Source organism: Ziziphus jujuba, chromosome 10 (genome assembly GCF_031755915.1).
Source record: "Ziziphus jujuba cultivar Dongzao chromosome 10, ASM3175591v1".
NCBI lineage: Eukaryota > Viridiplantae > Streptophyta > Magnoliopsida > Rosales > Rhamnaceae > Ziziphus > Ziziphus jujuba.
In genome coordinates, this window is record NC_083388.1 from 6,824,654 (window position 1) to 6,838,538 (window position 13,885).

Here is a 13,885-nt window from a genome sequence, read left to right on the forward strand (position 1 = left end):
CTCACTAGTTTCTTTCTCTGCTTCCTTTTAGAAAGGCATTTAATTAATTAAACATCTCAATATTTAATGTTTTTGTTTTCTTTTTTGACATAATTATTATATCATTGTTCTTTTTACAATTTCATCGATTAAAATTTTGGGGCCGAGTCCTAAAAGTTCGAATATACTGAAGGCCCAAAACGAATTTGGGTTTTAGAATTACGACCCGAAACTGGCCGATCCAAATTGGGATTTTAGTACCCGAAAGAAAACCCACCCACAGGGGTTTTAGGACCCGATGATGCAACGGGAATTGGGTTGTCGTTCCCTCCTTCATTCTCTTCTCTGTTGCCGCCACCGACGGCCATTTTGATGCTCTACTTCTGCCCCTCTCTCTCTCACTCTTTCTCTTCTGTAATCTATCATTTTTCATCCTCTCTTCTCTGGTAAATATTTTCGGCTTTAATTTTTTTTTTTCAACTTATTTTCCAATCATTTTTATTCATCTTTTTATTATTATTTTATTTTTTTCAGGTTTTTGGGTATATGTATTATTTTAATTTTCGGCCATTGAAGCTGAAGCTGCTCTCATTCTCTTAGCGATTGGGATTTAGACGATGACAAAAGCTCTGTTTCTGATGTCGCTCTCTGTTTCTAGAATGTTTAACGTGTGCATGGAGCAATGGAAGATTGTGATTGCTGCAACCTGTCCTCTGAAGGTAAAGATTCAATTTTTCATTCTTTTTTTTTTTTTTGGGAAAAAATATTGCAGGTTTTGGATTTTTGCTCGTGCTTAGCTACCTTGGTTCATTGGCTTTGTCAGTTGGTCTAGTTTTTCTCACAATTTGCCAATCTATGTGGGCATATGTCTAATCGAAAATTGCTGTATTTGTCTTTCCAATCGCACGAAGTAGATTGACAGATTTTTTAGTTTTTTTTTTTCTTCTTCTTCATGTGAAGGATTTCTTCTTTACCCCATGAATCAGACCCATTATTTTGTAGTTTGTTTAAGTTGTCTTCCTTTTGTTGTAAATGTAAATGTCTATGTGTTACAATGGTTGATTGTAATGCTAAAAATCATTCAGTACAAGTAAAAGTCCCCTGTTTGAAGTTAGCTTTGTGCGTAATCCTTCGTTAATTTTTATTCGCAATTTTGAATAACCGCCTGGACTTTGCCATTTTGCAAACTGAGTAAGACAGTGTATGAGACATTAGATGAGCTTGAGAATAATGATGGAACTTATAAATACAACCATTAAGCTTGGAAATAAACTCTCGCAAGAACCAAAAAAAAAAAAAAAAGTTTAAAATAAGCAAAGTTATCTTTTGACAATGTTTTTTTGCTTACAATAACAAACTAAATTGGTTCTCAATGTCCTTATTTCTGATAATTGGCAGTGCTAACTGATTGGCGATTTCTATGTTGTGATTAGTTGTTGCATACCATGTTGATATCATGTGTATGGTTACTTGTTTGGAAGAAAACTTTTTGGCAGAAACTACCACCAAATGAGTTTTTAATAAGCAAAAGTATTTTATAGTTTGCAATATTCACATGGGGGGTCAACCATCATATAAATAATTAGTTTGATCAAATCAAAATTTTGTTGTTAGTATATAAGCATACGTGAAGCATTAAATACCATACTTATTTATGGTTCTCAAAGTATATAATGCTTCTGAAAGTAGAAATTTCTTGACCCATGGTTTTCAAATTTGGTTATTTTGAATTTGTCTCTGATTTGTTCATGTTCATTTTTTCTTCATAAGGGTTGATCAAAGATTCAATTTCTTTATGATTTCTAATTTACTACCTAGATGTTAAGGATATTCAACCTATTTTGATGCATAAAATTTTAACCCTTTGTTTGCTTCTTTCTTGCAATGTTTTGATACATAGTTTAATGTCAAATTTAGTTCTTTATCAATTTTTGTATATATAATTGATTTTTTCAACTTAGTCTCCAATCACTTTTTATTAATTTATTTTTATTTTTATTTTTTCAGATTTTTGTGTATGTTTATGTATTTTCTGGCCATTGAAGCTCAAGCTGCTCTCTTTTCCATGAGTACTTTTTTACTATATCATACTGGTATAGATAGGCTCAGTTGTAGAGACATTTTTGACGGCATTCGATCAAGTACAGTTACTTGGTCGTGTTCATGCTTAAGAAAAGGCATAATTTTTGTTACTTCTTCTTCAAAGCCAGAAGAAAAATAACATCTTGTGCTCTTCCATTTGTCCCTTCAAACTCCTCAATATCAACTGTTGCCAATGACCACATATCTCTCTGCCTCTCATCAGCAGAACAGCTCATTCGACGTGGCTTGTTGTCCCACGCGCAGCAGTTCATGAAGCGAATTGTCATGCATTCTTCATCAGATTCAGATGCTCTTTTGGTTTTCAATTTTGCTAGTTCCCGTGGATTGGAACTTGATTTGGATAGCTATGGTGTTCTCCTAAGGAAGTTGGTTAGTTTGGGTCGGTATCAGTTGGCTGAGTATATTTATTGTAAATTTATTGGTAGCAGAGGTATGTATAATGACCTGTCAATCTTAAATTCTATGGTAATTTGCTTTTGTAAATTAGGAAAGTTAGAGGAGGCAAGAATTCATTTGGATAGAATTTTCACCATGAATTCTATACCATGCAAAGCTGCTTGTAATACCCTTATTCGGGAACTTTGCAGTCAAGAAATGATTTTAGAGGCATTTGCTCACTTTGTTAGGATTAGTGATGCTAGATTGTTCCTGGGTTTTTGGTCTTTTAACGTGTTGATTGATGGGTTGTGCAGTAAAGGATATATGGATGAAGCTCTTCAAGTATTTAATATATTGTGTCACAGACATGGACGTTTACCTACAACTCATTTGTACAAAACATTGTTTTATGGTCATTGTAATAGAGGGAAGGTCGTGGAAGCTGAGTTGTTATTCATAGAAATGGAGTCTAAAGGTCTCTATATAGATAAAGTAATGTATACTTCTTTAATTAACGAATATTGCAAGAATAAGGAAATGAAGATGGCAATGCGGGTTTTCCTAAGAATGCTGAAGATGGGTTGTGATCCAGATGCTTTTACATGCAACACGCTGATTCGAGGGTATATGAAGTTGTGCATGTTTGATAAAGGATTGGCCATAAACAAGCTAATGACAGAATGGGGAGTGCAACCTAATGTGAGTGCTTTTGGCATTATGATCAGTGAGTACTGCAAGAATGGAGAAATTGATTATGGTTTGATGCTTTTGAACAAAATGGTTAGTTTTAATTTAACCCCCAGTGTACACTGTTACACAATTTTGATCAAGGCCCTTTTAGAAAAGAACAGATTGTCGGAAGTAGATGAATTGTACAACAGCATACTGGACCGAGGGGTTGTTCCAGATCATATATTATTCTTTGTCCTAGTGAAGAAGTGTCCTAAGGTGCACTATCTTGAGCTTGCTCTTAAGATTTTGCGAGCTATTGCCAAAAATGGTTGTGGGTTTGACCTTTCTCTGATATTATACCCAGCTAGTCAGAACCCATCCCAAGATGTGGAGCAAGAAATTCATGTCTTGCTTGGAGAAATTGCAACAAGCAACTTGAATTTGGCTACTATGGCAGTCAATGTGTATATTCATGCTTTATGTATGGATGGAAATTTAGATGTTGCTTTGCACTGGTTTGATAGAATGAGAAATCTTGGATGCCTTCCTTCGCTTTTCACCTACAATACCTTGATCAAATGTTTTTGCCAGGAGGAACTTTTTGAGTATGCAGTGTCCTTAATTGACTTAATGGAAGGCAAGGGTATAGTTCCAGACCAAGCTACTTATTTAGTAATCATAAATGAATGTTGTAAACGGGGTGATCCTGAATTGGCCTTTCATGTTATGGATGACATGGACGGTCGAGGGATGAAACCTGGTGTTGCTATTTATGACTCAATTATAGGTTGTCTAAGCAGAAGGAAAAGAATTTTGGATGCAGAAAATATGTTTAAGAGGATGCTTGAGGCTGGTGTCGGTCCTGACGAAGTTGTATATTCCACAATGATTAATGGTTATTTGAATAACGGAAGAGCAACTGAAGCCCATCAATTGTTTAAGAAAATGGTGGATAATTCTATTTGGCCAAGTTTGCATTGTTACACTGCCCTTATAAGTGGATTAGTGAAGAGAAACATGACTGACAAGGGATGTGAGCACCTTGATAGGATGTTGAAAGATGATCTTTTGCCAAATGCTGTGTTGTATACTTCTCTTATCAATAATTACTTGAAAAAGGGTAGGCTTGAATTTGCTTTCAGATTAGTTGATTTGATGTGCAAGTGCCAGTTTGCCTTCGATCACATCATGTGTATCTCATTGGTCAGCGGCGTGTGCAGAAACATCATGAGTACTAGGGGAAAATGGCACTTACAAAGTAGAGAGTCTGACATGGCAAGAGAGAAGTTGTTCGGTTTGCTCCATAAGAACACTCACATGCCAAAGGAGAACAGTTTAAGAGTTTCTGCGTCTTCTTTTGAGGAAAAGAAATGCCTTGCAATGAAGCTGATCCAGACTATTATTGAAAAGACTAGTTCTATGCAAAATTTGTACCTGTACAATAGTATCATTTCTGGATATTGTTATGCAGAAAAAATGCAGGAAGCATATGGTCATTTTGAATTGATGCAGAGAGAGGGTTTGCATCCCAATCAAGTAACTTACACCATTCTTATGGATGGGCACCTTCGATCCGGTGATATCGACAGTGCCATAGGAATTTTCAATAAGATGAATGCAGATGGTTGTCTTCCAGATAGAATTGCATACAACACTTTGCTGAGAGGACTTTGTAAGGCTGGAAGACTACTTGAAGCCTTGTCACTCTCATATGCAATGCATAAGAGGGGATTTTTTCCAAATAAAGTTTCTTATGACAGTTTACTCAACTGTTTTTGTGCTAGCGGTTTGGGTAATCATGCCTTTAAGATATTTGAAGAAATGGTTGCCCTTGATTACATGCCTTGCCAGTTTAACTCTCAGTGGTTGTTGTGCATGTTATACAAAAAGAATAAATTGCGTGAAGCTCTTATAGTTAATGAGATGCTTGTTGAGAGAGGAAAACCCTCAAAATACAACAAAGTGACTTTTAGTTAAATGTGGAAGCATGTTAAAAGTAATAATTGCCTTTGCATGCCAAGAATCAAGTGGAAGAGTATATTCCTTTGTTATGGAACATGCATTTTTCTTGTTCGATTCAAAAAAATCTGAGATTGGTGATAGGTAAAATTCTTGCACAAAGTCAAAAGTTTAACACATTCTTCCATTATCCTTATTTGATTTCAAATTTGGTGTTCATTCCTTTCCAAATATGTGGTTATACCTATATTTGACAAATTGGTATTTCTTAATGAAGGTGTTGACAAGAAATGGAGTCTGTGTCCTCCTTCCTGTTTGCTTGCTAAAGAAGTCGTTGGTATGACTCTGAGGGATATATTCCTTTGTTATGAACCATACATTTTCTTTATTTGATTCAAAAAAATCTGGTGATAGGTAATGTTCTTGTGCTAACTCTTTGAATTTTAACACATTCTTTCATTAACCTCATTTGATTCCAAATTTCGTGTTTATTCCTTTCCAAATACATGGTTATGCTTATGTTCAAGAAATTGTGGGTTTTTTTTAATTATTATTTTTTATTTTTTTTGTTTAAGGTGTTAGATGAGAATTGATGGAGGCTGTGCTCTTCTCCCTGTTTGCTTGCTAAAGAAGTTGTCAGCATGACTCTTGAAGGTGAAACTTAATTATTATGTATCTGCTAGGCTTGTGGCTTTTTTGTTGTTTGACTTCCTCATTTCTGATTGATGTTAGTGAAAATCCAGCTGAATAAAACTAAAAATTATGTGAGAAGTTAAAAAGACTAGCCTGGTCTAATTTAAGAGAGATTAAAGAGACAAATGGGATTTTTCTTAAAGTTTTTATTCTTATCCATTTCAGATGGAAGTGACTTCTGGCTTTTGTTCTTTCTTATATCCTGCATGTCTAGAATTATATGAATAGGTATAGAACCTAAAAATTTGGAATGTACCCCATGCTTAAATATTTTTTTCTGCACACACACCATAAGATAGAGTTCCAATTTTTGAAGTAATGTTCTCTACAATTTTGATGGTTGTACTCTGGATTTTCTTTTCCTTATTAACACTCCATTTATATATGTTTTTTTTTTTCATTTTCCAACTAATTATGAGCTTTATCTTTCCAGAAAATTTGTGAATTGAGACAGATGTGTAGGTTCAGAACTACTGTTCCCTCCAACTGCTATTTGTTAAGGCCATTGAAGATAGACCCTTTTTTTGAAATGGGTAAGATTTTTTGGTAACAAATATCTGGAAAATAATCTCAAGATAGCTCTTTGTGCATTGCCTGCCATGAGATTTAACCTGTGTACTGTAAACCCGCTATAAATTTCAAGCTTCTAGGTTAAAGTTTTCTAATCAAATTAAAGCCCATTCCAGTGCTGGGAGCACATGCCCTAGTCTAGGTTGACTTAACACCTCAAGTAGAAATGCATTTTGTTGTTCATATGAATATCCGCATTGTTTTGTTATGGTCCGGTATGTAAAGTAGTTGCTATATTGAATTATCTTTTATAGGGTGCTGGAAGTTTTTTCTGGTGAATTTGCTATATTGTTTTTTTTTTTTAACCTGTAACACATTCAAAACATCACTGACGGCTCTTTGGCTGCAGTGGTTATTGTCTTCTGCTTCATTTTTATTTTTATTTTTTCTAACTTTTTTGAATGCAAAATGGCTTTTTGGAACGTTGACAGCTAGGGTCCACAACTGATGACTCTGTTCCCTTCATTATAATGGTTAAAGTATATTCAAGTTGGTAGAAAGCGTACTGGTAATGCAGCAGCAGCTAGAAGCATCTGGCTTTTGCTTGGTGTTGTCTCAAAATGGGGAAAAGCTGGTCTTGAAGTTGAAGGTCTTGCCAAATGCCCATGGATAATATTTTTATGGTCTCCAGAGGAAATATTTAGTCCTGGAACCAGATTTTTATTTATTTGTTGTTTGAGCTTCAATAATACATTTTTGGTAGTATTTTAGCATTATATTTTGAGGGAAGATTTAACTTGTAAAATTTTTTAACTTACTTTTGAGGGATGTCAGTGTAAGTAACGAGGTCTATATTCTGATAAAGAATTTCTTATTTGGTCATATTATTAAAAATTGTTTTCTTTTTATTATTTTTAAAATAAAATAATTGTTAATATTGTGTCTTCCAATATATATATTTTTTTAATGGAAATCTCTTTGCATAATTATTTATATATTTTTTTGATAAATTAATGTGTCGTTTTAGTTAGTGAATGTAATGAGCTAGTATTTTATTAGTAATATCAAATTAATTGAAAATATGAATTGCTGTGGTTTCGGAATCTGAATAAGAATATGGCAAATCGAATTATTGGCTAGTCCACATCCGTGAGTTTGTTATTTCTTAAATATTTTATATATTTATGGCTCTTTTTCTTTACAGATTATAAAATAAAATTTTGATAATACTAAAACAAGAGTCCTTATTCAATTTAATTACAGCATCCGATTTCCCATTATCTATATAATCTCTGCTCCTTCAGTTTTCTCTCTAGTCTTTTGTTCTTTATTTCCTTCCTCTGATAGACATTTAATTTGCAATTTATTTTATTTTTTTGCATTTATTTTTATTTTCCGGTTTTCTTTGTTAATTATCTCAGATCTCCCTATTAAACAATGGATTAAGTCTTGTAATTAATAGTGTAGAATTGCCAAAGATTATCCAGAAGATAACTTACCATTCATTAGAAGATGGATATGGAGATGAAAGTTTATTTCCAATATATTTTAATCTAAACTCTCAACTGCATATTCATCTTCATATGGATGATAATATTTGTAAATAGTAGCATGCAATAATAAAAAGGTAACTTTTTGATATCCAAATTCCGGTGAGTATTATTCTTATTGTGTCCTATTGATTTTAAAATTGATTTGCTGGCTTAATATGATATAATTTAGCATAAGTTCATAGGTGCCAAAGGGCCTTTTGGTGATGAAAATTATGAATTAAAAAATTGCTGAATTTAGAAGATTGATGCTTGATCGCTTGAATGACATTCGAGCCTACTTGACCTTGGTCTTGCACCATTTAACTTTGATGAAAATAAACAAATGCATTTTTTTTTTCTCTCTCTTGTAAGTGAAATTAAATGCTTTAAGAGACAAAGATTCATATTAATGTATTGTCGATTAAGATATTCTTAAACTTTTATGAATTGTAAAGGTCTATAACTACTGTAGTTTTAATTGGAGTGGATGGGTAATGCTAACAAGAAAATCTTAGTTAGTTATTGAGGAACTTAGTGCATTTACATTTTTAGAAATATCAATGAAGGATTAAGCAATAAAACAAAAAGGTTGGTATACTATTATTATGGATAAAGAACAAAGTGTATCTCTACGATTTTTCAAGTTTGATAAAATAAAATTTCTATTTCAAATAAATATCTCATCCCTTTTAATTTTTTTAATTTCTATTATGGATGAAGAACAAAGTGCATCTCCTACTTCCGATTCTCCATCACCCAAAAAAAAAAAAAAAATGAAGGAAGAAGAAGAAGAGAGATATATATCTTTTTTCTCATAAAGTGGCAAAAATAAATAAATAAAATATTATATATCATAATAAACTGAAAAAAAGAGTTCTTATCCAACTTAATTGCAGCATCCAATTGCCCTTTAATTAATTAGTATAACAACAAACTCTGCTTTTCTCTCCCTCTCTGTTTTGTTACTTCTTTCTTTTTTCACTTTCCTTCTTTTGGTTAACATTTATTTTGCAATTTTGGTTCCTTTTTAATTAATTTTTTAATTGTTTTCTTTGCGCCTATAATTTTATTAATATCAGATATTCTATAATCGCCATGGTAAAAGCGTTTGAAAGTGGAGAAATTTTCTAAAAGAACATTATTTACTATTCCATAGGAAGGTGAAAAGAGGAAGATGATGAAAGTCTATTTTCGTGTCAAATCCCAATACATAATTCATTGCTTTGTTAGAAATTGATTACGATTAATGATAATAATACAACATTAAAATAAAGCATTTGAAATCAATAGTATTGGATTAAAGTAATCTAAACTTTCAACTTAATCTTTCTCTCTACCTTTATATGGATGCTAATATTTATAGACTCTCATATTCAACAACAAAAGAAAAAGAAAAAAAAAAAGTTGCGCATGATTATACAAATTCTGGTATGTTTTTATTGTGTTAATTAAAGGCACATCTTCTTTAATAAATGCATTTTACATACCATATATATAGTTTCATTTTCTTGTAGGGAGTCCAAAATATTTTTGGACAACCATATCCTGCAGTAAATTATTTTGTGGGACATGTAAATTTAATTTTTTTTTTTTTTTGGTTTGTAAAAAAATAGAATTTAACATGTAAAATCTATTTCAACATCCAACGACACATTGCAGGATATTAGCACATTGTGTTGTTTAGGTGATATCCTGGACAATGAAACCAGTAGAATATGTTTTTCGTTTGGTTAAATAGTAGTTCAAGATGGCTATCTTGCTGGGGCCAACAACATGGGCTTGTCACCATGTGTAACATTGAAAGGACTGGACTTTTTATTTATTTATTTATATATATATATATATATAATTTATTTTAATGAATGCGAAAGGAATGGAATATGTTCAGGTTGAACTATTCCATGTGAATCTACATAGGAGACCTCACCCTAGCATAATTTTAATACTACAATTAAATCATATTGTATCATCAATATATGAAGAAATGATTGAGAATATCACTGAAAAAACAAAGAAGAAGAAATGATTGAGAAATCAAGCTTGAAAAAAAATAAATAAATAAAAAGAAGAAATGGTACATATGAAGGGGTCCACAGTGACACATAACATTAAAAATGCATGCTAAGAAAGCATGCTCTAACAGTAGAGACTAAATATTATTAAAAGAAGGTAGCTAAGGAGATTAAAAGGGAAATAAGATTTTTTTTTTAAATAAAATCTAAAAATTTAGTGGGTATTGTGGCTAATAATAGGTATAGGAGAAAGTTTAATCTAAGGACATTTGGGTCCTCCGCTCTTGGTCTTCCAGTTATTGTAGCAAGGGCAAACTTGCTTGTTTCCATAAGTACCAGGAGGAACACATAAGCATTTGGCACAGCATTTTTGGCAGAACAACATACATGGCTTCTTGTAAGCTGTGGCCGAGCACCGTGCAGTGCATCGAGGTGAGCACTCTGCAACCAAAAACTTACTCCGTTAGTCTTCTTCTTCTTCTTCCCTTTTTATTTTTTTTTAATTTTTTTTAAAGGAAAAAAAAAAAAAACTGCTATATAGAGATTTTATTAATTTGATATAAAATTGAGTTGCACAACTTAAAAGTTTATAAAGTATATTTTGTTTGGGCTTGATTTTCATTGTTCTGGTTGTTAGATTTTGTAAACTATGCTCTTAAATGGTGTCTTTAATTATACAAAATCAGCATAATGAAAAAATGTATCAATTTGTTATTGAATTTGGGCCAATTTGGGCCTTCTGTGTGAATAAGAGATGGTGACCTACCTTGAGGACGAAGGCTTCCTTGTGTGGTACCGTACTGAAATCAATCCATAGAACTCAGAAAATGTTAGCCATAAAAACTTAAGAGAAAGGGTATAAAGAACAGTGTATGTTTTGGTGATTAACAGACTAAGAAAAGGTAAAATGATGCGTATTATTAATTATTAAACTGGTCTAACCATTGGGTGATTTGCTTGTCCTTTTTGTTGAGCTGCTGATATTTCTACCTTATAAGCCTGCAAAATTCAAATGAGAAAATCAGTAAGAACATATACTAAAAACATAATTTGTACGTCTTGGCTACAAAATAACTCTCTATTTCTCCCTCTGATTTGGCCACATGATTAACTAGTGAGGGTTGGATTAGTTTACTAGTATAAAAGATCAAAAGGAGAATAATATAGTAAAAGAGTGAAAAAGATGGGATCAACTACAAGCTGGGCTGAAACTATATGACCGACAACCCCCAGAAGGAGCAATCTTCTATAGGAGTTAAAAAGTCCTTTCAAGGACAGAAATTTAGGGGCCAATTTGGCATCTTATGCATTTTTCCACCACTGTCATAGGGTAATATACCCTACAAACCCCTTCTTTGGCTCTAGCTGACCCATCTATTAAGGTTAAACCAATGTTTACTATTTTGCTTTCAAAATAACTAGGAAGAAAAATGACAAGAAGATACTCCAAGCCCTTGAAGGCTTTAAGCAGAGTTAGAAGTTTAAAAAAAGATGCCAAAAGCTCATTAGATTTTTTTTCCTACCTGTATTTCTGCTATGAAAACAATCATGAAAGCCACACATAACATGAAGATGCTTAATCGTCTAGCCATTTTCTTTGTTGTTGGAAACTTGAATAAAAAAAAAAGAGTAATACTCAAAAGCAGTGTGAGAAACAGAGTAGTTTTGATGTATGGAGTGGTATTAAAGTGGAGAAGGAATATGAGGGTATTTATAGGCAGTTGCTATATAGTTGAGGGATTACTACATATGCATTTGTCTCAAAACCGATTCAGCCATGTTCAATACCCTTCTCATGAATTGTCATGACATTAAGAGTTACGTGACAAATCGTTCTGTTTGTTTTTAATTGACATAACTACCCTTTTAACCTATCGGAGCCGAGACATGGCATTTATTTGATGAAGATGACAATCGATCCTTTCTGGTGAGTTTTCCTATATACACAAAAAGTGAAGGTTTCAATTATTAATTATTTACCTGCTTCTTCTGCCACATAGTACCACAATTTAAAGGGGTATGAGATAGATCATTCACATCTATATCTAAGAGATTGTGGGTTTAAAATACCAAGATAAAAAGATAAATTATTGTAAATGACCCCCAAAAAAAAAAAAAAAAGTAAAAGACCAACAGTATCTGTAGCTGCCTATGCTTTTAGTGGGCAATGTTTTAACCTGTCCGTTTTCTTACATCATTTACTTGCTCATTCTCTGTGTTTTTGTTACTTACACTTGCTTTGTTTTACTCTGACACAATTTCTATTACCTTAAACTTTTAACAATTGATGATAACTTAACATGGTAGAATAATCTAACCCTTCTGTATTTGATATTGTGTTTGAATCATTTTCCGTATTTTCTCATTCTATTAAGGGAATGATAAAGTGTTTTTTATTTTTTTATTTTTGTCAGTTTAGCATATAAAATTAATTCTTCCTGTTAACTAAAGCTTTTTTAACTAGGTGGTAATTTAATAGAAAATGAAATCACCCCAAGTAAGTCTTTTTCTTTGGATCCTTTTTTCAGAACAATAATATCAACATGTTTGTTAGGATATGGTAAATGTCGTTTTGGAAATAGGTATGGTTCGTAGCAGTACTTGCTACACTTACTATGAGTTGGTTGCGATGGTAGTGTAAAAGGGTAATTTTATTTATTTATTTATTTATTTTTTGGGTTCAGTTTACTGAACTTTGAAATTGGCAAAGGTCCAAAAAAGTAATTACCCTACAACAAAATGTGGGGACTTGTATTTTCAAGTCTCTTATCTCATCCATGTGCAAAAGAAAAAAACAGTTGGGTATAGATAGGCCCATTGCATGTTTAAAGCACATGCCTGCCTATCTTGGTCTTCAGAGGGACCCTCCATATGCTTTTAGCAGACAAACAAAGCAACTTACACAGACCAGTGCACAATGAGAGGTTGATATACTTGGTATCCTATTTTTAAAAATAATAATAATAAAAAAAAGAGCTGGATATGAGCTTACATAATCACCACAGAACTCCCTTTGTCATTCAATTTTTTGATGAGCTTAATCAAGTTGTAACTGAAAACATTTATTTTGCTCATATTTCCTCACTTTTTGGGCAAAAGAATTTTGTACTCTTTGAATTAGAGTGTATTCTTCTTTCACATATCTATACGTTAGAACTCACATTCACCAAAAATACATATGGAACTCACATGTAAAGCCAGCTTTACACGTAGCTGATTTAGTTTCTAAATTTTCCTCCTATGTTTCTTATGTTCGGACACTTCCTAAAGATATTGCCGATGGTCTATCTGCGGATATCTTAGGAAATGGTCTGCCTCTCAGCCTCTGTAATTCCTCTTTTGAGGTTTTTGTGCCTAATGCAGTAATTATTACCCAAAAAATATATATGTAAAACCAGCTTTTCATCAGTTCACTTCAAGATCTGTCTCTTCCAATATGACTTGTCTTTCCTCTTTTATTTATTTATTTATTCATATTTTCTTTTATTATTATTATTATTTTTTTGGTGATAAACTTCTCTTTTTCTCGATTGGACTTTATAAGTGTATAATTTATAAAGACTAAATAACACATCATCATATTTTTTTTGAAACAAGAATAGCCATTACAATTGGTATGACTAAAAGGCAAAAAGAAAAAATTAAAATGTTGGAGAGTTCATTCATTTGCTTTGTAGAAGTTAATCTAGTTTATATAAATTGTATCTATCTCAAAGAGAGAACCTTTTTTTTTCTCTTTTTTTTTTTAGCTTACTTTTTTAGCGCGTGATGAACAACCCAAAAATCAAGCCGCGATGGCAAATGCCCGACATATAAAGAATTAGAGCTTAATCATGGTGTGTCCACATCATTAAAGTCACCATCACCACCATCTTATCAAATAATTGGTATGCAATTTGTATAAATCTAGCCCCTTTTAAGGCCATTTCAGTCGAGCATAATTTGACATGTTATTTCTATATATGCAAGTTCAACTCCAACTCAACAAATTCAATATCCATGTTGAAACTTGCCTGAGAAAACCCAATTCCAAATACAAGACCTTGA

The 13,885-nt window shown here is 32.5% G+C and overlaps 2 protein-coding genes across 10 annotated transcripts; one reads left to right on the plus strand and one right to left on the minus strand.

Moving 5' to 3' along the window:
* Positions 1-274: 274 nt before the first annotated feature.
* Positions 275-7,176, plus strand: LOC107410816 (pentatricopeptide repeat-containing protein At5g62370). Of its 9 annotated transcripts, none has more exons than XM_048466309.2 (7): positions 275-425; positions 514-698; positions 1,987-5,235; positions 5,369-5,505; positions 5,667-5,745; positions 6,218-6,317; positions 6,786-7,176. In XM_048466309.2, the coding sequence occupies exon 3, from the start codon at positions 2,143-2,145 to the stop codon at positions 5,107-5,109; it is 2,967 nt and encodes a 988-aa protein (XP_048322266.2). In that variant the 5' UTR covers positions 275-425; positions 514-698; positions 1,987-2,142; the 3' UTR covers positions 5,110-5,235; positions 5,369-5,505; positions 5,667-5,745; positions 6,218-6,317; positions 6,786-7,176. The 9 variants fall into 9 exon arrangements, with proteins under 9 accessions (XP_048322266.2, XP_048322268.2, XP_060668208.1 ...); XM_048466311.2 differs by having other exon boundaries at positions 5,674-5,745; XM_060812225.1 differs by having other exon boundaries at positions 5,369-5,428.
* A 2,864-nt stretch (positions 7,177-10,040) lies between these two features.
* On the minus strand, positions 10,041-11,543 carry LOC125419900 (protein GAST1). Its single transcript, XM_048466288.2, has 4 exons — positions 11,362-11,543; positions 10,781-10,837; positions 10,605-10,638; positions 10,041-10,279 (listed from the first exon to the last, which is right to left on the minus strand). Exons 1-4 carry the CDS (start codon positions 11,428-11,430, stop codon positions 10,098-10,100), a joined length of 342 nt encoding a protein of 113 aa, XP_048322245.1. The 5' UTR covers positions 11,431-11,543; the 3' UTR covers positions 10,041-10,097.
* Between the last annotated feature and the right edge of the window lie 2,342 nt (positions 11,544-13,885).

Coding starts and splice junctions, on each gene's coding strand:
- LOC125419900 (XM_048466288.2), bottom strand. CDS start 11,430: ATGGCTAGACGATTAAGCATCTTCATGTTATGTGTGGCTTTCATGATT. Junction 10,639..10,780: donor GACAAGCAAATCACCCAATG/GTTAGACCAGTT, acceptor GATTGATTTCAG/TACGGTACCACACAAGGAAG. Junction 10,280..10,604: donor AGGAAGCCTTCGTCCTCAAG/GTAGGTCACCAT, acceptor TTTTGGTTGCAG/AGTGCTCACCTCGATGCACT.
- LOC107410816 (XM_048466309.2), top strand. CDS start 2,143: ATGCTTAAGAAAAGGCATAATTTTTGTTACTTCTTCTTCAAAGCCAGA.